The sequence below is a fragment of the Loxodonta africana genome, chromosome 9, assembly GCF_030014295.1.
Source record: "Loxodonta africana isolate mLoxAfr1 chromosome 9, mLoxAfr1.hap2, whole genome shotgun sequence".
Lineage (NCBI taxonomy): Eukaryota > Metazoa > Chordata > Mammalia > Proboscidea > Elephantidae > Loxodonta > Loxodonta africana.
This window is the reverse complement of record NC_087350.1, coordinates 76,231,970-76,256,812: the sequence shown is the minus strand read 5'-3', so window position 1 is coordinate 76,256,812 and position 24,843 is coordinate 76,231,970. Positions and strand designations below refer to the sequence as shown.

Sequence of the window (24,843 nt, the reverse complement as noted above, 5' to 3'; positions counted from 1 at the left end):
TTGTAATTCTGCTTTTCTTTAGTCTTTGAAAGTTTTTTTCTGTAACTCTAAAGTTGTAAAAAAGTAGCCTGGTTTGACCTTTTTAACATGCTTGATTGAACAGTTAGGAGATCGTCTCATGCAGGATCTGTCTGAATCCCTTACATTTTTTTTTTCTTTTTTAATATGCAGTAGGTGAAAGTTACAGAGCAAATATAGTTTCCCATTCGATAGTTTGTACATTGTTTCATGACCTTGGTTTCATTCTCCCCAGTGTGTGAGCACTCTCCCCATTTCCACCGCGGGTTCCTCATTTTCTTTCCTCCTGATTTTCTATCCTTTCCCGCCTTCTCATCTTTGCTTTTGGGCAGATCATGCCTTTTGATCTCGTATAATTGTTCTAAGGAGTTAATTTCCTCTCAGGTGTTATTGTTTATCTTATGTGCTTTTAGTTCCAGGTAAGAAGGGTGTCTTAGGGCCATAATCTCGGGGGTTCCTCCAGATTCTGTCGGACCAGTAAGTCTGATCTTTTTTTGTGAATTTGATTTTTGTTCTACAATTTTCTCCCGCTCTGTCCAGTACCCTCTGTTGTGATCCCATTCAGAGCGCTTGGTAGTGCTAGCTGGGCAACATCTAGTACTTTCATCTCGGGGTCGGGTAGGCTGTGATTTATGTGGTCCTTTAGTCATTTGGACTAATAGCTCCCTTGAATGTTTGGTTTTCTATACTGTCCTTTGCTCCGGATGGAAAGAGACAAGTAATTGTATCTTAGATGGCTGCCTGAAAGCTTTTAAGACCCCAGACGCTACTCACCAAAGTAGGATGCAAAACATTATCTTTATGTACTGTGTTTTTCCAGTTGATGTAGATGTCCACTTAATCTGTGGTCTTTTGTCCTTTAGCCTAGGAGCTTCATCCTGTGAGGTTTTTGATTATGTCTAAGAGGTTTCCCTGACTATACCCTTTGTGCGCTCTATATGAGTAGCACCTATAGTCATGTATGTAGAAATATCCACCACCAAACCTATGTCTCCTGGAGGGTATGTTCCCTTACATCCTCCCACATCTCTTGGCATATCTATCTGCCTATTTGTCAATTTGTAAATTACTGTTTGTTAATACTATTGCTGCAGGATTGTCTAAGCTATAGGAGTTACCGTAGTTGTGCTTTATTCTTGTGTCCCTCAGTGTGCTCTCTTGCCTTGGTCATGTAGTGCTGACTTCTCCCGTATTGTGTATTGTCTTTCCCTTCACCAGTATTACCTTGTGTCTTCTAATTGGTAATTTTCCCTCCTTCCCCTTCCATCCCTGGTAACCATGAAAGAATGTTTTTTCTTTTTTTCCTATATGTCAACCTTTCTTGTTACTTTATAGTGGTGGCCTCACACGATATTTGTCCTTTTGTGATTGACTTATTTAACTCAGCATAACGTCTTCCAAATTCAACCATGTTGTGAGAGGTTTTGCAGATGCATCATTACTCTTTATCGTTGCATAGTATTCCATTGTGTATATGTACCACAGTTTGTTAATCCGCTAATCTGTCGGTGGGCACTTAGATTGTTTTCATCTTTTTGCTGTTTGAATACTGCTGCAGTGAACGTAGATATGCATATGTCTATTCGTGTCATGGCTTTTATTTCTCTAGAGTATATTCCTAGGAGTAGGATTGCTGGATCGTATGGTATTTCTATTTCTGGCTTTTTAAGGAAGTGCCGTATCGTTTTCTAAAGTGGTTGTACCATTTTACATTCCCACCAGCATTGCATAAGAGTTCCAGTCTCCCCACAGCCTTGCCAACATTTGCTGTTTTCTGTTTTTTTGATTAGTGGCAGTAATGTTGGCATGACATGGTATCTCATTGTAGTTTTGATTTGCATCTCTCTAATAGTTAATGGGAGCCCTGGGGGTGCAGTAGTTAAGAATTTGGCTGCTAATCAAAAGGTTGGCAGTTTGAATCCACCAGTCACTGCTTGGAAACCTTATGGGACAGTTCTACTCTGTCCTATATAGGGTTGCTGTGAGTCGGAATCAACTTGACAGCAACGGGTTTGGTTTGGTTTTTTAATAGCTAATGATTGCAGGCATTTCTTCATATGTTTGTTAGCCTCCTGAATGTCTTCTTTGGTGAATTGTCTGTTCACATCCTTTGCCCATTTTTTAATTGGGTCGTTTATCTTTTTATTGTTGAGATGAAGTTTTCTATAAATTTTAGAGATTATTCCCTTGTCAGATATATTGTTGGCAAAATTTTTTTCCCAGTTTGTAGGCTCTCTCTTGACTCTTTTGATGGAGTCTTTTGTTGAGCATATTGTTCAATCTTTAGGAAGTCTCATTTATCTAGTTCATCTTGTGCTACGTGTGCATTTTTAGTTATGTATGGTATTCTGTTTATGCCATATATTAACACTGCTAGCATTGTCCCTATGAAAAATAGGGAGTATAAAGACCTCCCGTGATCTTTATAATTGTACGTTTTTTATTTAGGTCTTTGATCCAGTTTGAGTTAGTTTTTGTGTATGTTGTGTCCTGTTTCATTTTTCCACAGACGGCCATCCAGTTTTGCCAGCACCATTTGTTGAAGAGACTGTCTCTTCCCCGCTTAATAGTCTTTGGCCCTTTGTCGAAGATCAGCTGATCATACATGAATGGATTTATGTCTAGGTTCTCAATTCTGTTCTGTTGGTATATGTGTCTGTCGTTGTTACCAGCCTGTTTTGACTGTCGTGGCTATATAGTATGTTCGGAGATCAGGTAGTATGAGGCCTCCTACTTTGTTCTTTTTCACTTTTGCTTTACTTATCTGGAGCCTGTTTCCTTTCCATCTAAAGTTGATGATTAGTTTTTCCATTTTGGTAAAGAATGTGGCTGGAATTTGGATTGGAATTGCAATATATCTTTAGGTCACTTTGGGTAAGATTGACATTTTCACAAAGTTGTGTCATCCTATCCATGAGCATGGTATGTTTTTCCATTTATGTAAGCCTCTTTTGGTTTCTTATAGTAGTGTTTTGTAGTTTTCTTTGTATAGGTCTTTTATGTTTCAGGTTAAATTTATTCCTAAGTATTTTATCTTATGGGGGGGGGGTATTGTAAATGGTATTGTTTTCCTGATTCCCTTTTCAGAGTTCTCTTTGTTGGTGTATAGGAACCTAACTGATTTTGTATGTTGATCTTGTATTCTGTTACTTTTATGAATCTAGCTATTAGTTCCAGTACCTTCCTTGTGGAATCTTTGGGTTTTTCTTGAATCCCTTACATTGTTTCTTACTTTGGGGCAAAGCCGAAAAGGAATATTAAAGTTAGGAGTTGATCAATAGATGTTTATCAGTGCTTGCTTTGTGCTAGATCCTAGGCTAACAGCTGAGGATATAAAGATGTTTAAAGGCAAGTTCCTTACCTTATAGGAGCAAGCTGTCTCAGGGCTTACAGTTTGGTTTTATCTTGCTGCTGAGCAAACTTTCTTCTATCCACATTGCCTTCTTATAAATCTGTTCAAGTTAGACTTAGGCTATTGCTGGCTAATATGAAAACAGTGAGCTGGTGTGCCCATTAAAAACTTTTCTGCTGGACGTTTTAGCAGTATCTTTCAGTTCATTTTTAAAACTGCCTATGATTTAGCATACTTTTAGGTCTAATAAAAGCTTTCTGGGACACAATTTAAACATGTTTTAACAGAAAACAGGATTTAAAATAAAATTCAATAAGTTTTTTTTTGTCTGCTAATAATAGCTGTTATATCTTGCCACATATGTAAACAAAGCCATTTTATTAATTTTGTGCAAAAAAAAGTCCTGTAAATACTGCATCTTTCATTTAAAACTTGGGTAATGTACAAAGAGTAGCACATACAATTTTTTTTTTGTTTCTATTTTTTCCACTTTGTTCTTCATTCTGGAGTTCTCTGGACTATATGTCTTCCTGAATTAATCAGTGTGTCTCTTCTCTCTGGATACCACGACATTTTCTTACACCTTGGTTTGTTCTTATTTTCTTATTTATTGTATTTAAAATGGTTTCTGACACACAATAGGTATACACTGAATGCTTGAAGGGATATAGTTCCATCTTTCCAAACTACTTAACATGGTTGGCAGTATCATCACGTTCTTCTCGTTAAAGAGAAGGTATACGTGGGTGTTGTTTCCCCCAGGCAAAATGACAGTATAGAGGAGTCAAACCTTGGTTTAGAGTTAGGTTCTAGTGTCAGTGGAAGTGTCAGAACTTATATATTGCTAAAATTGCCCGAATTCCTGAATTTGCACATAAAGATAGAAGCTCCTAAGAGAGATGCCTGGAAACTGAGACTGATAAAGGAACAGCAGGTCTGCTTTTCCCATTTCGTTCTCATTCCTAGGTACAAGCTTATTAAGTTGAGTTTCAGGCACATTGCCTGCACTATTTAAGTGTCCTGCTCACTACCACCAAGAACTCTACTTGAAACTGAGTACACATATGGTGAGACCCTGCTGAGTAACTTCAGTGTGTAGTAGTTAAATCACACCAGTTCTGTGGCTCTCCCACTTACTAGTGTGACTTTGGGTAGGTACTTAAGACTCAGAAATGATAATAGCAAGAGCAAATATAGCTGATGTTTATTGAGAATTTATCGTGGCCAGATAACCCAAAAAACCAAACCCATTGCCATCAAGCCAATTCTGACTCATAGTGACCCTATCAGAGTAGAACTGTCCCGTAGAGTTTTCACAGAGTGGCTGGTGGATTTGAACTGCTGACCTTTGGTTAGCAGATGTAGCTCTTAACCACTGCATCACCAGAGTTTCCAGATACAAATGCTAAACGTGGATTTCTCTTATTTAGACCTTATATCAATTTTGTTAGGTAGGTACGATTATAATTAACCATTTTACAGGTGACAAAATGGTGCTGGTGCTAGCTTGTAGACACATGGATGGATGGTGGACCTAGAATTTGAACTCAAGCATTTTCAACTTCGGAGCCCTAGCTCTAAGTGATATACCATGTGCTTCATAGGGTTGTTATGGTACTTAATTAGATAGGACATTAAAAGTTGTAGCACAGTGCTTGGTAGATAGAAATTGTTCAGTAAATGTTGACTGTTATCTTAGAGATTCTCAACCCTATCAGATTTAATACCTCCCCTTTTTAAAGTTTAATTGTTACGTAACATAGAATTTGCCATTTTAGCTATTTTAAGTATAGAATTCAGTGACATTAATTATAATTATCTTTGCAATGCTGTGCATCCATCACCTCTATTTCCAAAATTTTTCCATTACCCTAAAGAGAAACTCGGTACCCATTAAGCAATAACTTCTTATTCCTCCTTTCCCCCAGCCTCTGGTAATCACTAATCTACTTTTGTCTCTATGCATTTGCCTATACTAGATACTTTATATAAGTGAGTGCCCTCTTTTTAATAACCAATAATTTATATTCTGTTTCCTTACTGTCCTTAAGTTAAAAATCATAGATAATATAATCTATATGAATACATAATTAAAGAAATCAATATCATGTATGATTGCAATGTGAAGGAGAAATAAAAGTAATTTATAATACAATAATATGTATTTCATAATGTAAATGAAATGATTACACTAGAATACAGTAAGGTAGTCAAATATGTGTATTTACTTATAATAAATGTTTGGATTTAAAAAAAGGTCAGAAACAATTTCATACCAGAAACACATGAAAACAAAAAAGTAGAGGAATAGTTGATGTTAGATTAAAAACATATTAGGATAAGTTATAACAGAGCAGACTTATTTGTATGTGGTAAGCCTTAGCATAGTTCCTACATGAGTATCTAGAAGGATATTCACAGCTTGTGGGGTACAGAAGAGTCTTTGTCTTGTGGAACTGCCGTTTCCTTTGCAGTACATCTAGCATCCCTGGACTTCATCTGCCAAATGACAGTAGTGTCCCTTTATCGTTGTGGGTTGCCATAAGACTGAATTGGTTCGACAGCAACTGGATTGTTGTTGGTTTATCATTGTGACAACCAAAAATGCCTCTACAGGGGCACCCTAGGGGGTGATACTGGCACTCTGTTAACTGATCATTAAGCCTTTGTTGAGTGAAGAGTTGGGTTGAACAGTATGTAGACTAAGCACTTGACATTTAGAGCTTATGGCCTCCTTTGCTATGTTTTGTACAAAGTAACATTGACTTGGGCAGACATCATACAAGTTGTTGTGTAAACTTAAAAGGAAAGAGAATAAAGGAGTGTGATCCATGAAAAATTGGAGAAATATAGGAAGGCCCCCTAAAGAAAAAAAAATAATTTTAATGAAAGTTGATGTAGCATTCTGCTGATATCAAATGCATAGCAAAATTAACTTGTCTGTAAAATATTTCATCAGTTAGCAATTTTTTTTTTTACTAGTGCTTGACATGTGGCATGCCATATTTATGCTTTATGAAGTAAATCTGACTTTTTTAAAAAGTAGATAAATGATAGAAGTAAATCATGTCTATTATATAAAAATTGAGAAATACAGAAAATTATAAACAAGAAAATAAATCATCAGAGGAGTATAAATTAAGTGAGATCCCACTCATACCTGTAAGAATGGCTAAAATGGAAAATGCTGTGTGGACGAGGATGTGAAGCAACTGAAATAGTGTTGACGGATGTGCAAATTAGCACAACCATTTTGGAAGACTGTTGGCAGTATATTCTAAAACTGTTAATACATATCCTGTGATCCATAAATTCCTGAATATATATGTTGTTGTTGTTGTTAGGTGCCGTCGAGTCGGTTCCGACTCACAGCGACCCTATGCACAACAGAACGAAACACTGCCCGGTCCCGAGCCATCCTTACAATCGTTGTTATGCTTGAGCTCATTGTTGTAGCCACTGTGTCAATCCTCCTCATTGAGGATCTTCCTCTTTTCTGCTGACCCTGTACCCTGCCAAGCATGATGTCCTTCTCCAGGGACTGATCCCTTCTGACAACATGTCCAAAGTATGTAAGGCACAGTCTCGCCATCCTTGCCTCTAAGGAGCATCCTGGCCGCACTTCTTCCAAGACAGATTTGTTCGTTCTTTTGGCAGTCCGTGGTATATTCAATATTCTTCACCGACACCATAATTCAAAGGCGTCAACTCTTCTTCAGTCGTCCTTATTCATTGTCCAGCTTTCACATGCATATGATGCGATTGAAAATACCATGGCTTGGGTCAGGTGCACCTTAGTCTTCAGGGTGACATCTTTGCTCTTCAACAATTTGAAGAGGTCCTTTGCAGCAGATTTACCCAGTAAAAAAAAAAAAAAAATTTTTTTTTTTTATGTATTTTATATATATACACACACACACCTATCAGAAATAAAAGTGTATGTATATAGCTGTCTGTCTGTGTGTGCATGAGAATATATATGTTGTTGTGGTTAGGTGCCATTGAGCAGGTTCTGACTCATAGAGACCCTATATACAACAGAAATGAAACACTGCCTGGTCCTGCACTGTTCTCACAATCATTGTTATGCTTGAGCTCATTGTTGCAGTCCCTATGTCAATCCATCTGGTTGAGGGTCTTCCACTTTTTCTCTGGTCCTCTACTTTACCAAGCATGATGTCCTTCTCTAGGGTCTGATCCCTTCTGACAACATGTCCAAAGTATGTAAGACACAGTCTTGCCATCCTTGCTTCTAAGGAGCATTCTGGCTGTACTTCTTCCAAGACAGATTTGTTCATTCTTTTGGCAGTCCATGGTATATTCAGTCTTCGCCAGCACCACAATTCAAACACATCAATTCTTCTTCTGTCTTCCTTATTCATTGTCCACTGGTGAGGATGGAACCATTGCTGTATGCAGCAACACAAATGAATTGCAAAATAATGTTGAGTGAAAAGGCAGAATTCGAAAGAATGTATAAAGTATGATTCCATTTACATAAAGTTCAAAAACAGGCATAGCTAATTTAATGTGTTACAAGTTAGGGTAGTGGATTTTTTGGGGAGAGGTAATGATTGGGAAGAGGCATGGAGCCTACTCAGGATGTTCGTAATGTTCTGTTTATTGATCAGGGTGCTGATTATGTGTGTGCCTACTTTGTGGGAATTAATTGAACTGAATTCTTATCACTCTTTTATTTTTTATATATATTATATTTCAATAAAGTAAACAAAATTTAAAAAGTGTTCATGCATGATGTAGTAGGCTGAATGGTGGCCCCAAAGATATTATCATGTCCTAATCTCTGGAACCTCTCAATGTTACCCTACCATAGTTTTTGCAGATGTGATTAAGTTGGAGGTTTTAAGAGAAGGAGCTCATCCTGGATTATCTGGGTGGGCCCTAAATGCTACAAAAGTGCCCTTATAAGAGAGAGGCAGAGGAAGATTTGATACACAGAAGGTGACCATGGAGACAGAGATTGGAGTGATGTGCCAACAAGTCAAGGAGTGCCAATAACTGACTGAAGCTGGAAGGGGCAAGGAATGGATTCTTTCCTAGAGCCTCTAGAGGGAATAAAGCCCAGTGATACTGATGTTGAACTTCTGGCCTCCAGAGTTGTGGGAAAATAAATTTTTGTTGTTTTTAGCCGTCAAATTTGCTATTTTGTTATAGCAGCCACAGGAAAACAATATAGTTGAGTAATAGTGTATTCATAAAATGACTTTTAGGACTTGTGGATTTAATTATGTAGGCTTCCCCCTGTAATCTAACATAAAATTATTCTTGTATTTCTGGAGTAAATCCTAATTGGTCATGCTGTGTTTATTAAAAAATATGTATCTTAATTTAGGGACACATTATCTAGGTTCTGGATTGTAGCCATAGTGTGCCTAGAATAAAACCGTAAATGATCAAAATATAGGCTGGTCTGAGCCCACAGAGGAGGATAGTTAGTTCCTGACAGTGATGTCGGTACTGTAGCCAGGCTTGCCAGTGTTGCTGCAACCAGAATGGTAGTATCTGAAATATGGGAAAATCCACACTGAGAGGAGCTTCCTTTTTAAAGCACATTAGATAATTTTTTGAATATATATTCGTGGGTGTGTATGTATTTATAGTGTCAAAAGTAAGACATCTATTATGACTAAAAAGAACTATAGATAATAGAATGCTATTTTAAATGTAAACATAATTAATGGAGATGATGTTGATAATGTCACTCCTTTGGTCAGAAATTCTCAGTAGTTCCTATTCTCCAGAAGGTAAAGTGTAGGCTTCTTGGCATGGTATTAAAACAAAACAAGACTAGAAGAACCCTAGAGGTCATGGTCCCCAGACCATCTGTTAAACCAAAACTGGAACCATTCCCCAAGTCAACTCTTCAGAGAGGAGTTGGACTAGACTGTAAGACAAAAAATGATACTGGTGAGGAGTGAGCTTCTTGGCTCAAGTAGACACAGAAGACTATGTTGGCAGCTTCTGTCTAGAGGGGAGATGGGAAGGCAGAGGGGGATAGAAGCTGGCTGAATGGACCTGGGGAATACAGGGTAGAGAGAAGGAGTGTGCTGTCTCATTGGGGGGAGAGCAGCTAGGAGTATATAGCAAGGTATATATAAATTTTCGTATGAGAGACTGACTTGATTTGTAAACTTTCACCTAACCAAAACCAACCAAACCCACTGCCGTCAAGTCGATCCCGACTCATAGCGACCCTATAGGACAGAGTAGAACTGCCACGTAGAGTTTCCATGGAGCGCCTGGTGGATTCAAACTACTGACCTTTTGGTTAGCAGCCGTAGCACTTTACTACACCACCAGGGTTTTCACTTTAACTTAAAGCACAATAAAAATTAAAAACAAAACAAAAAACTGTCATGATCTTGTTCCTGCCAACCTTACCATCTTCATCTTACATTATGATTTGTATTGTTTCTCTTAGACCAATTTAGGATTTTGTTTCCCTATATGAACCTGCTTTAAAGCCTGTCCATATTTTAGAGCAACAGAGGAACAAGGAGAGTCAGGAATAGGAGAAACAAATGGAACATGTGGCTAACTGCCTCCATGAACAACTGCCTCATTTGCCATGAAGCCAGAAGAACTGGACGGTGCCCAACTACCATTACTGTACGTTTCGATCAAAGATTCGATAGAAGAATCCTGATCAAAAGGGAGAAAATGTAGAACAGAATTTCAGATTCTCATAGACTCTGGACTGTTTGAAGCCATGGAAGCTGGATGAACCCCTGAAACTATTGCTCTGAGTTAATCTTTAAATCTTAAAGCAAAAATATCCCTTGAAGTCTTTTCTAAACCAAATGATAGTTTAGCTCAGCTGGTAAAGAATGTCTGCGTTGAGGATTGTGGTTTTTTAAAAACTATCTATATGGGATCACATTGACCGCAGTAACTTGAAAGATAGGAACCTTAGGGAGCAGTGAGTTTGTGCTAATGGAGGAGAAACAGCTCGGAAAAGGAGGGTGAGAATGGCTGCGCAAATCCAAGAATGTAATCAGTGTCACAGAATTGTACGTGTAGAAATTGTTGCGTTGGTGTATGTTCTGCTGTGTATATTCTCAACAACAGCAGCAACAAATAAAATTATAAAGAAATGTTTATCAATATTTGTATGCTTACCAGTTTTAAACATGCGGGTCCAATATTATTTATTAAACCTGTATCACCTTTTTTTTTTTCCTACTCATTTCTAGTCACCCTTCAAGGTCTAGTTCACATTAAACTTCTTCTTTTTTTTAAATTTTACTCTACTTTAGGTAAAAGTTTACAGCTCAAGTTAGTTTCTCATTCAAAAATTTATACACATGTTGTTTTGTGACATTGGTTGCAACCTCCACAATGTGACAGCACTCTCCCCTTTGCACCCTGGGTGTCATTCATTCAGTTCCCGTCCCTTCAGTTCCTGCCTTTTCATCTTGCTTTTGGGCATGAGTTGCCCATTTGGTATCAGATATTTGATTGAACTAAGAAGTATGTTCCTCACATGTGTTATTGTTTGTTTTATAGGCCTGTCTAATCTTTGTCTGAGAAGTGGGCTTCAGGAGTGGTTTCATTTCTGAGTTAGCAGAGTGTCCGGGGGCCATAGTCTCGGGGGTTCCTCCAGTCTCTGTCAGACCAGTAAGTCTGGTCTTTTTTTCGACGTTACACTTTTTATGAGGAGGCTTTTCTTGAATACTCCAGCTTGCAGTAATAGGTATTAGGAATTATACTGTACAATTGATTTGGTACATGATTTGGCTTTACAATGTATTTTTTTGCCTATGTATTTGTTTCTTTAACAAGATTGTAAGGTCTTTGAGAACAGGTATCATGTCTTATATTTATTTGCATCTTCTGTAGCATTTATCTTGAGAATTTGCATTCTAGAGGTATTGAATAAATGAATTTTGATAATAATAAAGTGACATTGTATAAATAAAAGTCTTTATAAACATTACCAAGAATTTCCTCTTATATTATTTCACTGGGTCTTCATAGCAAGCAAAGGAAGTAGATAGAATGGGAATTTTCATTCTCCTTTTTATGGATAAAATGGGTAGTTGATAGTTATTCTCATTACGAATGTGAAAAAATGTATGAAGAAGTAACTTGACTCTTCATTTGTTGAAACAAAGAAAAGAATAAACTATTCTGTAGTAAAAAGTATGTCATAATACTATGGTATTGCATTCAAGAACATGAAATAAACTATTAATATTCATGCCTAGTTCTGCGAATTTATTTTTGTTTCTTTTGCAGTGCCATACTAATTACGTTCCCGTCTGTGGATCAAATGGGGACACTTATCAAAATGAATGCTTTCTCAGAAGGGCTGCTTGTAAGCACCAGAGAGAGATAACAGTAGTAGCAAGAGGACCATGTTACTCTGGTATGTGTATGACATTCTTCTGACTAAATGTTAGAAGAGTTTTCACCATATTTTCTAAAAGGAAGTTTCCAGTTAGAGTTCAGTTTCCCAAGAGAAAACTGCTGCTTGGATTGATGGTGATTGTGCGGGAATTGGGGGAAGCTCTTTTTTGCCCCTTTTCATGTACTTGCTTTTTAACCCTTGGTGGTTTTGTACTGTGTTACTTGTCAGTGCATTTTTCAGGCTTAATTCTTTTTCTTTGGGAACTTTGTATGTCCTTTCTCTATGGTTTGATATTACACGGAGTAAAAATTGGGATGGGGAATGACATGGGGTCTATCTTACTGATGGGTTTTTTTGGAAAGGGATGGGGAATATCTGTAGAAAGCCATTAGTGATATTCCAGGATGTTGTTTCTTTCCAGACTCTTCTCTTTGTGTACTTTCTCTTTTCCTCCCTGCCCCTTTACCCCTCTCTGCCCACAGTTGTTTGTATTTACTTTTTTATCTTTTCCTTTTTGAATTGGTCATGGTTGGTTTTGGAAGGCGTTAATGTTAGTTCCTTATTTTTGTATTTGAGGGCAAGCACGTAGGTGAGGTTATTATAGTTAGAATTATTGTATGGAGGTTAGGAGTAAAGGTGGAGACTATTATATAATCTATTCCATTTATTTTTTCTGGATATATTACAGTGCTTAAAAGTTCTCCCTTTTACTAAAGAATTAGATACTTAGAGAAATAATTATATTTTCAGGCCTGTAGACTATCATTTGGTGTGGTCCTTATATACTTCTCTAAGTGGATTGTATTTCACAGACTTGACCTAGAAATTGGAAGAAAAGCAATGGAGTTCTTTACAGTCTGAAGTTAATTATGCATCATCTATGAGCAACACATATTTAAGACAACAACCAGGTTGATAGGTAATGAATGTTAAGCATTAGGAGACAAGGTGGTAGATTGGAACGAGCACTGCACTGGGGTTAAAAGACCTGGCATTAATGTACTCCAGTTCTTATTTACTGTGTGACCCTGGACAAGTCACTTAACCTCTCTGAGCCCCAGTTTCCTAGTTGTTAAATGGATATCATCGTCTCCAAGAGTTATTATATAAGCATTGAATGAGCTAAGCTATAAGGTGCAATATTGATTGAACTTCTTGTTATTTGGTGAGTGGGTCTGTCGATTTCATGTCCTTTGGGCTTTTATGGGTGATAATCCCTGTACCTGGAATACCATTCCCCTTTTGATTACTTGAAAACTCCTGTCTTAGGCTTTAAGATTGGGTTAAGTATTTTTCCTCTGTGAATTCTTTCTTTCGAGACAGCCACTCTTCTCTCCCAGCAGAGTTATTTGCACCTTCTTTGTCACAGTGTGCTTTATACATATCTCCATGTATACATCCTACTATATTTCATTTATCTGACATATTTGTCTCCAGCCAGATCAGTGATTCTCAACAGGAGGGCTGTGTGCTCAGCTTATGGAGCTATGTCATAGGATTCGGGTAGGATTGTGTGGGCTGCGGAAGGCATGTGTACAGTGAAAATGTAATCTACTGGAAGAACTCAACCTCGTTATCAAAGTAGTTACAATGTTTAGGAATTTTAAATGACCCTAACAGAAGGTATACAATTTTTATATCTATTAAAATTGCACATGGGTTAAAATAAAATAAAAAAGTTTGGGAGTATCTCATTGACTAGAACTGGTCTTATTTATCATTTTATTCTGAGCATTTACCATAGTACATGGCATTTAATATGTATCCAATCAATGTATGTAGAATAAAAGGTAGAAGGGAATGTTCTTTTCCTAAGAAAAGTTTGGTCACAAAAATAATTTCAATTGTGTTTCCTTTTCCTTCTCTTTCTTTTTCTGCTCTTAAACTCTTCTTTCGTTTCCTCCTTCCTTACAGAAGATGTAATTTTATGGTTGATTAGTCAAATACTGAACCCTCAATTCCCCTCATGCCTGGTCTCTTAAGCAGTGTAGGAATGTAAGGACAGGGCTGAGTTAGATTCCAAACATTTTGAACTTTAACTAAGAATAGATTAAAAAAAACAACAACAACAACAGTTAATTTCACAATTTGGAATACACTGGAACAAGAAGAAACTACTTCCTACTGGAGAGAGCTCACTGAGCTGTCTACCTGCATACACATGAGAGTTAAGGAGATTTGTGTTGCCTATTTTGGGGGAACTTGAGGATTGAATTTTTTCTTCAGTTCTTTCATCTTAAGAAACGTAAAGCATGTTCTTCCCTTTTGGCTTTCTAACTCTAGGTCTTTATACATTTTGTTATACTTCTTTACTTTGTCTTCTAGAGCCACCCTTTGAAATATTCTCTTCAGCTCTTTTGCTTCATCATTTCTTCCTTTCTCTTTAGCTAATCCGCATTCAAGAGCAAGTTTCAGAGTCTCTTCTGGCATCCATTTTGGTCTTTTTTTCTTTTCAGTCTTTATGATGACTTTTGCTTTCTTCATGTATGATGTCCTTGATGTCATCCCACAACTCATCTGGCCTTCAGTCATTAGTGTTCAGTGCATCAAATTTATTCTTGAAATGGTCTCTAACTTCAGGTAGGATTTACTCAAGTTTACATTTGGCTCTCGTGGACTTGTTTTAATTTTCTCCAGCTTCAACTTGAACTCGCATATGAGAATTGATGGTCTGTTCTGCAGTCATCCCCTGGCCTTGCTCTGACTGATGATATTGAGCGTTTCCATTGTTTCTTTCCACAGATGTAACTCGATTTGATTCCTTGTATTCCATCTAGTGAGGTCCATGTGTATAGTCTGTTTATGTTGTTGAAAAAAAGCTATTTGCAATGAGTAAGTCATTGGCCTTGCAAAATTCTGTCATGAGATCTTCCGTATGGTTTCTCTCACTAAGCCCATGTTTTCCAACTACTGATCCTTATTCTCTGTTTCCAACTTTTGCATTCCAATCACCAGTAATTATCCATGCGTTTCAATTTCATGTTTGATCAATTTCAGACTGCAGAAGTTTGTAAAAATCTTCAATTTCTTCAAGCCTTTAGTTGCAATATTGAAGGATTCAATGGGCAAGAAATTGGACAACGCAGGAAGCATCAAAAGAAGATGGAAGGAATACAGAGTCACTGTACCAAAAAGAATTGGTTGCTTTTCATCCATTTCAGGAGGTAGCAGTGTGATCAAGAACCAATGGCACTGAAGGGAGAACTCCAAGCTGCACTGAAGGGAGAACTCCAAGCTGCACTGAAGGCATTGGCGAAAAGCAGGGCTCCAGGAATTGATGGATACCAATTGAGATGCTTCAGCAAACACATGCAACACTGTAAGTACTCACTCATCTCTGCCAGTAAGGAAGACACCTACCTGACCAAATGGCTGAAAGAGATCCATATACATGGCCTATTCCAAAGAAAGCTGATCCAACAGAATGTGGAAATTATTGAATAATACCATTTTGACTCGAGGGCGCTGGGTATCACATGTAAGGAAAATTATGCTGAAGATAATTAAAAAACGATTGTAGCAGTGCATTGATAGAGGACTGCCAGAAATTCAGCCTGGATTCAGAAGAGGATGTGGAACCAGGCATATCATGGCTGATGTCAGATGGATCTTGGCTGAAAGCAGGGAACACCAGAAAGATGTTTACCTGTGTTTTGAGTATGCATAGGTATTTGTGTGGATCATAACAAATTATGGATAACATTGCGAAGAATGGGAATTCCAGAACACTTAATTGTGCTCATGCGGAACGTGTACTTAGACCAAGAGTCAGTCGTTTGAACGGAACAAGGGAATACTGTATGGTTTAAAATCAGGAACGGTGCATGTCAGGGTTGTGTCCTTTCAGCATACTTACTCAATCTGTATGCTGAGTGAATAATCCGAGAAGCAGGACTACATGAAGAAGAATGGAGCATCAAGATTGGAGGAAGACTCATTAACAACCTACGATATGCATGTGATACCACCTTGCTTGCTGAAAGTGAAGAGAACTCGAAGCACTTACTGATGAAGATCAAAGACTATAGCCTTCAGTATTGATTACATCTCAACATAAAGAAAATAAAAATCCTCACAGTGGGTAAGTTGCATTGTGATAAATGGAGAAAAGATTGAAGTTGACAAGGATTTCATTTTATTTGGATCCACAATCAATGCCCAAGGAAGCAGCAGTCAAGAAATCAGATGATGCATTGCATTGAGCAGATCTGCAAAAGACCTCTTTAAAGTGTTAAAGATATCACCTTGATGAGGACTAAGGTGTGCCTGACCCAAGCTGTGGTATTTTCAGTCACCTCATATGCATGCTGGACAATGAATAAGGAAGACTGAAGAATTGACGCCTTTGAATTATGGTGCTGGCAAAGAATATTGAATATACCCTGGAGTGCCAGAAGAACGAACAAATCTGTCTTGGAAGAAGTACAGCTGGAATGCTTCTTAGAAGAGAGGATGGTGAGTCCTTGTCTCATGTACTTCGGACACATTACCAGGAGGGGCCAGTCCCTGGAGAAGGACATCATGCTTGGTAAAGTAGAGGGTCAGCAAAAAAGAGGAAGACCCTCAACAAGATGGATTGGCACAGTGACTGCAAAAATGGTCTCAAACATAGCAATGATTATGAGGATGGTGTGGGGCTGGGCAGTATTTCATTCTGTTGTACATAGGGTCACTATGAGTCAAAACCGACTCAGTGGCACCTAACAACATTCTGGGGCTGATAGAGGTTAGGTTCCTGGAAGGGAAGATTGTGACACCTTTAGTACCAGTCTGTCATCACAGCTTAATTGAGATACAGTTCACTTATTTAAGGTTTTTAGTATATTCACACAATTGTGTAACCATCACCACAATCAATTTTAGAACATTTTCATTACTTCAGAAATAAACTCTGTACCCATTAGCTGCCGCTTTGCATTTCCTCCTGTCCCTTTACCCCTCAGTAAGGGTTTTTTTTTTTTAAACACCAGTCTGCTTTCTTTCTATGGATTTCTCTATTCTGGTCCTTTCTTATAAAAGGTGGTTCTTTGTGATTGGCTCCTTTCACCTAGCATTCTGTTTTCAATGTTTTTTCTTTTATGTTAGTTCTACAATAGTAATGGGATGCTTAGAAGATGAAAAAAGAAAAGGAGAGCCAATATGAAGTTTCAGAGGATAGAATAGGGAGTCATGAGCAGGAGTTACAGTAAGGTAGATTTCAGTTTGATATAAGAAGAGAATGTTCCAATAAATAGAGCTATCTAAATATGGAAGGGGATGCCATGGTCAGTTGTGAGTTCTCTGTCCCAGGAGATGCTCAAGCAGAGGCATGGGGAGATCCATACTTGAAGAAAGGAGCCTTGTATGTGGCACTATTCAGTGTTGAGTAAATATGCATTGAGTACCCATAGAAACTTTCACGTACTTTTTCCTTATTTAACTGCAAGTATAAATTTGCAAGGTAGGCATTCTTTATTCCTTTTTTTTTTTTTTAAATGCGTGAAGACACTAAGGCTTGGGATGGTATCTAAATATATTGTCTGTGGGTCCACAACAGGATCAAGGATTAACACCAAGTCTGTATAACTCCAAAGCCTAAAACCAAGTCTGACTCCAAAGCCCATTTTGTTTTTTTGTTTGTTTGAGGGGGAAATTTAAAGAACAGACATTTATTTTCTCATAGTTAGGGAGGCTAGAAGCCTGTCCTTGGCCTTCCTGGGCTTGTGGATGCACCTGTCTCTGTCCTCTTTCTTCTTAGCAAAGCCCATTTCTTTTCACTAAATCATACTCATGTGTAGTTCTTAGGTCCTTTCAGTCTGGAATGGTAGGATCATAATGAAGAAAAATTTAGAAGGCCTAATTTCAAAAATTTATAAATTCTGCTTTTGAACATAAATTAAGACTTACCATAAAATCCCTTGAGGATTTTGCAAATGGTATTACGTAAAATATATATTTTTCCAATTCCTGCTGTCTCTACCATATCTGGGACTTTGATTATCATCTGAAGAGGCTTGAACGGAAGGGAGCAATATTACAGGAAGTGTGTCTCCCAGTGTAGAGAACTATTTGAAGAACTGGAATGGGTTCTCTAGGATCAGGGTATCCTTTCCCCCTGGAAAGTGCTGGATAAAGCATCTAGTGTTTCAGTTGTCACTGCTGCTTTTTTGTACCTCCATGCTGATAGTATAGCCACTCCTGCTTTGTTTCAACATGCTCTGTGTACATTTTGTTTTTTTCTAGGCTTATAAAATGGATATTTTACATTAGTTATATTTTAGGCTGACTTCTTTCTGGTAACTTTGGGTGAAGTTTTTTAATTTCAGTAGTAACAAGTCTCCACTACTGGTGAGATTCCTTCTGGTTAGGTTTCTCACAGGAGGTTACTTTCAAAAACCTCAGTCCAGAGGTTCTTTCCTTCTAAGCCTTGGGCTTTCCTTACCTTTTGACCTTTGGTTTTTATCTACAGATTTCATTTTTTTCTAGTGAGACCTAAAGCTCTTTTTCTCCTTTCTAATAAAAAGATTTTATTCATTAGTCCCCTAACCTTTAACAAAATTAAACTTTTTTCTATTCCTTAAATGAGTGAATTAAAATTATTTATATTTAGGCATTTATTTAAGGATATTTTATTGGTCTTTTTCTGTGTAAGTCACTTGGATATTTTCTGTATTCTAGCATTCATGTCCTGAAAGAGGCATAAAATAGGTATATTACAATAAACTGTTAGATATCAGAAAAAGAGAAAAGGAATATCACAGTTGGATATTTGATAACAAATTTTACTATTTGATAAGGTGAAATTTCCAGGAAAATTGTTTATATTCATTTTTTGTTTTTATTCTCAGATAATGGCTCTGGATCTGGAGAAGGAGGTAAGTTTCAAGTATCTCTTAAAGGACATTTGTTTTCTTTCTTTTTTAGCAGCTTTAATTTCACATACCATACTATTCACCCATTTAAGGTACACAGTTGAATAGCTTTTAGTATATTCAACGTATTATGGTTTATTAGTATATATTACAGTATGTTCATTTATTACAGAGTTATACATCAATAACTACAATCAATTGTAGAATATTTTCACTATCCCAGAAAGAAATCTGTCCTTCTTAGCTTTTACCCCCAATCCCTCTGTCCTCCTCACCCGTAGGTATTCTTTGTCTCATGGAATTTTTTTTCACTAAAAGCTTGTTGTCAAGCTAATGGGAAAACGTTGTAACTCCTCTTAAAATTAGGTTGCATCAAAATGCCTTGTCCTTAGGATCATCCCTGTAAGTGATTTTAGCTTGGACCAGAGTGTTTATCTCCCCACTATGCCTTCTTTGTAGAGTTTTGCTCATAAGGAATTTACAGGGCACAGGGTTAGCAAAGCCCTAGAGTGAGTTGTACGTAGAAAAAAGAAGACATGCAGAACAACTCCAGATTTTAATTTAAACCCTTAAGTTTTTCTGTTTGTTTTCATTTTACAAATAAATGAATTAAATATTTTTGATGTTAAAAAAAAACTATTTGGTAATAGCATATAATAGAGTTTATGCTAAATTTTTTTATCAGAATCGAGAATGATCAATCTATTCCATAGTCTATTGAGACTGTAATTCTTAATGAATATTCATTGTATGCAAAAATAATGTTTAGATACTATGGGAATACACTAAAAGAAGACTTAACTACAGTAAAATTCACACTTATACAAATGACAACTACAGTTATTATCCTTTCATCACTATCTGTAACCTTACTTCAGATTTCATAGAATCCTAAAGTTTCAGAGTTGGGAAGGATGTTAAAGGTCACCTAGAGAACAGGAGTCCTGGTGGCACAAATGGCTAAGCACTCAGCTTTTAACTGAACAGTTGGCAGTTTGAATCCCCTCAGAGGTGCCTGAGGAGAAAGGCCTGACCGCCTGCTTTCAAAAGATTGCAGCCATTGAAAACCCTGTGGAGCACAGTTCTACTCTGAAACACATGGGGTCGCTGTGAGTTGGAATTGACTCGACTGCAGCTTGTTTGGTTTTGCTTTTAGAACTTTAATGAGGAAGAAGTCTGAAGATGACAGTTTCAACTAAAAAAAAAAAAGCTGTTCTACAATGGAGTTTAATTTAAACCTATCATGTTCAAGCAGAACTTTCATGATCACATGTGAAGGATCAAATCATAAATTCTAGACCTTAGAGCTGGAAAGAAATTTCGGAGATCTTGTCATCTAGCCCCTGTGGTATGATATTCAGTTAGGAAACTGTCACTATTCGTATTTTAAAGAAGTGAAAATTGATCTCAGGATTTGATATATAGTACAATACTGGATATCTTGCCCTGAGGGTGTAGGTAGACCACACCACTTATTTAGGGAGTATGTGTTAGCAAGGCGAAGTGGTGTGATTAGAATACAAACTAGTGAGCTCATGATGACTTGGGTACTCCTGGATCATATGATGTTTCTGAGGCCTCCAAAATACCTGGGATTATGACCTGTGGAATCCACTTGGGAGTATTCATGAGCACTTAGGCATGATTTCTGCTTAACGTGCAGGCAGATTACAAAAATTGGAAGTATGCTAGTATTACCAAGCAGGTATGTTAGGTCTGTGTCCTTTATTTTTAACACCTTCTTTACTGATTGAGAGCCCCTGCATAGCCAAATTGGGAAATCCCTTGAGTAAACAGAAATTCCTAAATTGGCCTCAGAACTGACCTCTCTGCCTAGTTTGAGGTTCTCTGGATAAGAACCACTCTGGTCGAGACCCACAAATGTAGGGCCCCCTTAGTTGTGGGATGTGAACTGAGTTGGGGGCTCATGGTACTCACTGTGTTTCATGTTGAATCATAGGAGACCCATACATTTCTGCATCAGGTATTTTTGGCTGTGGTGAGTGGCACAGTAGAAAAAGGAACAGATGCTTTATAGAGAGACCTCTTTTAATTTTTGAAGATAAATATTTCTTTTGACTCTGCCATTAATTCTTACGTAGTTAAAAGGCAGGTGTGAAACTGATGTGAGGAAACGGTGATGGCTATACTCTACTGTGTTCAAGCATTATCTGCTAACCAGCATTCCACAGACCTTTATCAATAGGGTGCTCACTGGACTAAATTTATTGCTCATTCTTTTCTCTCTTATTTAATGTTATATGGTAATTCTTTTAAGAGCAATTAGTTATCAAAGCGTACTAAATTGTTCCTGTGTACACAGTTTAAGAGATTATTTTTCTAGCACCAGTACTTGTTTTTCCTCAGAGAATATGCTGTGCTCTATATTAGCAATACTGTATTTTTGGGCTAAAGCAGTGATAGATTTTGGAAGTGAGTATTTTCAAGAGCTTACATACTGTTTTGCTGAGAAGTAAGATAATAGCTCCTGAAAACATCTGGAAAAGATCCTAACTTTTGGTTGAAAATCTAGTTTTTCCTTTCTTAGTAGAAGGAACTTCATTGGTTTAGCATTTGCTTATATTGATTTGCTTATATTTCAGAAACAAGGTGACTTGTAGTATATGTCTTTGTGTTGTATAATTTTCTAGCAATGAAAGATCAAAGTCTAATTTTTTTTTTTAAACAGAAGAGGAGGGGTCTGGGACAGAAGTTCACAGGAAACACTCCAAGTGTGGACCTTGCAAATACAAAGCTGAGTGTGATGAAGATGCAGAGAATGTTGGGTGAGTTGATTGAGGGAAAAGGATAAACTTATTTGGAGGTTAATCATCAGTATTATGATATTGAAGGAAGTTATCATTTAACATGGTTGTATGTATTTTGTGTGTTTAGTGCTAGTCTGTTGACTTGTCTCTTAATTTTATGTAATACTATGACTTTAAATCATTTTAAATGCTGTGTTTTAGAATGAGAATTTATTTATAGGGTTTGTGGCTTTATGTATGCGTTTTTCATTAATTTATAGTTTATACCAACTGCTGATTTTTTAAATCAGAAATGCAATTTTTCTGAGTTACCCTACTCTTATATTTTCAATTGATTTTATCTATAATAAACAGCTTCTCTTTTTCTCAACTTGCGTTTTTACGCAGAAACTTTTCATGTTTTTTGTTGTATTGAGAACAGAATCCAAAATTGTTTCAGCTTTTTAGGTGTAGCACTTACATAATAAGTAAAAATTATTCTTAGAAACCCCAAGTTGCATGACTGACATATTAGTCTGTCCTCACTCATGTTCAGACTTAGTTAAGCTGGAGTTTGTACCTGGATAGCGTTGTCTGCCCAGTTCCCCATTCACTGTCTGTAAGAAATGATGTTTTTTTGGTGGAAAAGTAACAACACTGACATTTATCAACACAGTCGTGTTTGATTCCTCCTTTTATCACTGGGGTTTTTTTTTTTTTTTTATCAGTATACACTTTATTCTCAACCTTACCCTTCTTTCATTTTCCTGTGGTGCTTGCTTTTTGCATGTTTGATTCTAAAATCTTTATTGCTGACTTCAGGACCTTTTAGCACAAATGGGTCTTCACCTCATTTCCCCTTAAAACCACCCCAGTGCCGTCGAGTCGCATTTCCCCTTAGTGTGTATTTTAAAACACTTATTTTATAGAGATTTGTACTTTCCTCTTTACTGGTACATTTTTTTGGTGTGCATTTTCCAGTCCCCTGCTTTATTCAGCTATTAAATGCATATTCAAAAACCAAACCAGTTGCCGTCGATTCGATTCTGGCAAATAATGACCCTATAGGACAGAGTAGAACTGCCCCATACGGTTTCCAAGGAATGGCCAGTGGGTTCGAACTGCCCACCTTTTGGTTAGCAGCCCAAGCCCTTAACCACTGTGCCACTAGGTCTCCAAACACATATATTGGAGCCTTTCAATAAATAGTAATGATATAGTTTAAGCAATATTTATGCCCTATTTTTGGTATTATGGTATAAAATCAGCTATCTGGATGTTATTTGGTAAAATTAAATATCTGATAATTTACTTGGCATGTATTTCAAAGTAGGTGAGTATTGGCAAAAGACAGGTATGTTCAGTAAAAAGTGAAGTCAGCAAAACCTGAAGTGCCAAACCCAGTTTCTGTACTTTGATCGCTTGGATTGACACCTGTATATTTCAGTCAGAGTGGTTTGATTTGGGAGGACATCTTTTCTAAAGCAGATATTGATCTGTGGAGAATAAGAGCAATGGTGAACAGTATGGACTTGTAGAGAGAACAGATAATAGGTATTATGCTGACTCTCTCACTTTGGACTAATTACGTGGTAGGATTAAACACCATAATGTGTGTGTATGTGTATTTTAGTGGAGATTTAGTTCTTTTCAGTGTGTTTTCTCAGGGCTATTCTATAATAGTGCCCAGGGTCAAAATAGCTTTCAGTGATTGATTGGCTTAGTCTGTCAGTCTGTTTTTACTCCTTTGACAGGACCTCCATTCAGTCCTATTTGATTATGTTTCTCTCTGCTATCATTGTCATGCCTGAATTTAACCAAGATAGAAATCTTTGTTAGAAGGGGAACAGACTCCATCCAGTCTCAGAGGTGGCCCCAAATATGACATCTGTATTGTACAGTACACACCTTTACATGAACAGCTCCTCATAATGTAATTTGTCACCTCTTCTCAACCAGAACAACTTTGTGCTATGGGATAAATTAATTTTGTATGTATCTATTTGATTGAGAGCTTGAGACCCCTATTATTGCAGATACAGGTTCTAAGCATAAGGAAATGGGCACGGACCAAGGAAGGCTTACCAACAGTATGGAGAAAGCTGGCTCTCAGCAGCAGGCTAAGGTACGCATAGACTGGGACAAGCAGCCAAGTCCAGGCAAGGAAATTGATGTAATCATAAAAGTAATTGGTGGTTTTAGGTAGAAAATAAGTGCTTAGGATAGAATGATTGATGCTACTATGGAAAAAGACAAAAGGAAATTTTAGGAATATCTAATCTTTTAATCTATAAAACACATTACTGATTGCAGTTGAGTTTAACAGCTTCAATGTATGTCATTGGACATTGTGGATGTTTTTTGTTTTGCTTTTAAATGGCTCATGGTATCAAGAAAGCTATGTGGAAGTCATATAACTCCCTCAAGACACTTTTCATGTTTGCCACCAGGTGAAGAGTAACAAGTTTGTCTAAATGTAATTTTGATTTAGTCAGCTAGACATTTTAGGTATGGAAAACTGAGAAATGCAGAAAAATGACAAGTTAATAAGCTTTGATTTTTCTATAAAAATGTTTATTAAGATGTTATTTAATTATCTTATTAAAAGATAAAATTTTAATTATTGAAAACAAAAGCTCTTAATTACATACCAAGTACTCATTTCCTGACTTACGATGGACTCGAGAGAATGTTAAGATTGGATAGGGTCTTAACATTTATCATCTAGCCTAATCCCCTCACTTTACAGATGAGAAAACTGAGGGTCGAAGGACAAGGGTTTGATAGGGGTGGCATCTCCTAAGTTCTAATACAGTGCTTTTCTTAACCCCTGCCTTTCTGTATTTGCCTTTTTTTATTCCTAGAAGGAATGCTGTTATCATTTGTCGCCTTTGAGGATTGATGTCCTATGACTTATAGAAAAAAACTTGTCTCAGTTGTAATTTCTTTGCTTCCTTATTATCTCTTGGTCACTCTGAGTACTAGCTACTTTTGAATTCTTTCTTTGTAGTTTTAGCCCCATCTAGAATGCTGAATGCCTGTTTATTGGTTTTCTTACCAGTGACTTTCAAGCTTTTTAGACCACAACCCCACGTAAGGAAAGTATTTATATTGTGATCTAGTACTCCTGTACATATGCACAAGGTACTAACACATAAACCAAGTGAAACAAAATTTCAACAAAACAGTGCTTACCTTTATTAAATGTAATGCACTACAATATTTTCTATCCCATTTTCTTAAAAAAATGCTGGTAGTGACCCACTGTATCGATTTCATAGTCTACTAATGATTATGATGTACAGTTTGAAAAATACTACCCTATATTCTAACTCTGCAGTAGATCCTTTATTTCATGTTGTATTTTTAGATACGGATATTCACTTAAAAATATTTTATCTTTTCTCATTTTGAAATGTCTTTCATGTCAGAAGAAAATGCTCTATAACCCTTCTGGTTTCCAAAGGGCAGTTGAAATCGTTCTCTTACCTTAAAGCTCTTTCT

At 37.1% G+C, this 24,843-nt stretch overlaps 1 protein-coding gene across 1 annotated transcript in view; it reads left to right on the top strand.

The window, feature by feature from the left end:
- Positions 1-24,843, top strand: part of LOC100670508 (myb/SANT-like DNA-binding domain-containing protein 3) — a 164,479-nt gene that overhangs the window by 95,046 nt on the left and 44,590 nt on the right. Inside the window, exons 4-6 of the mRNA XM_023545094.2 lie at positions 11,630-11,759; positions 18,569-18,595; positions 21,282-21,378. Of these exons, the coding sequence (XP_023400862.1) occupies positions 11,630-11,759; positions 18,569-18,595; positions 21,282-21,378 (254 nt within the window). The remainder of the gene's footprint in view (positions 1-11,629; positions 11,760-18,568; positions 18,596-21,281; positions 21,379-24,843) is intronic.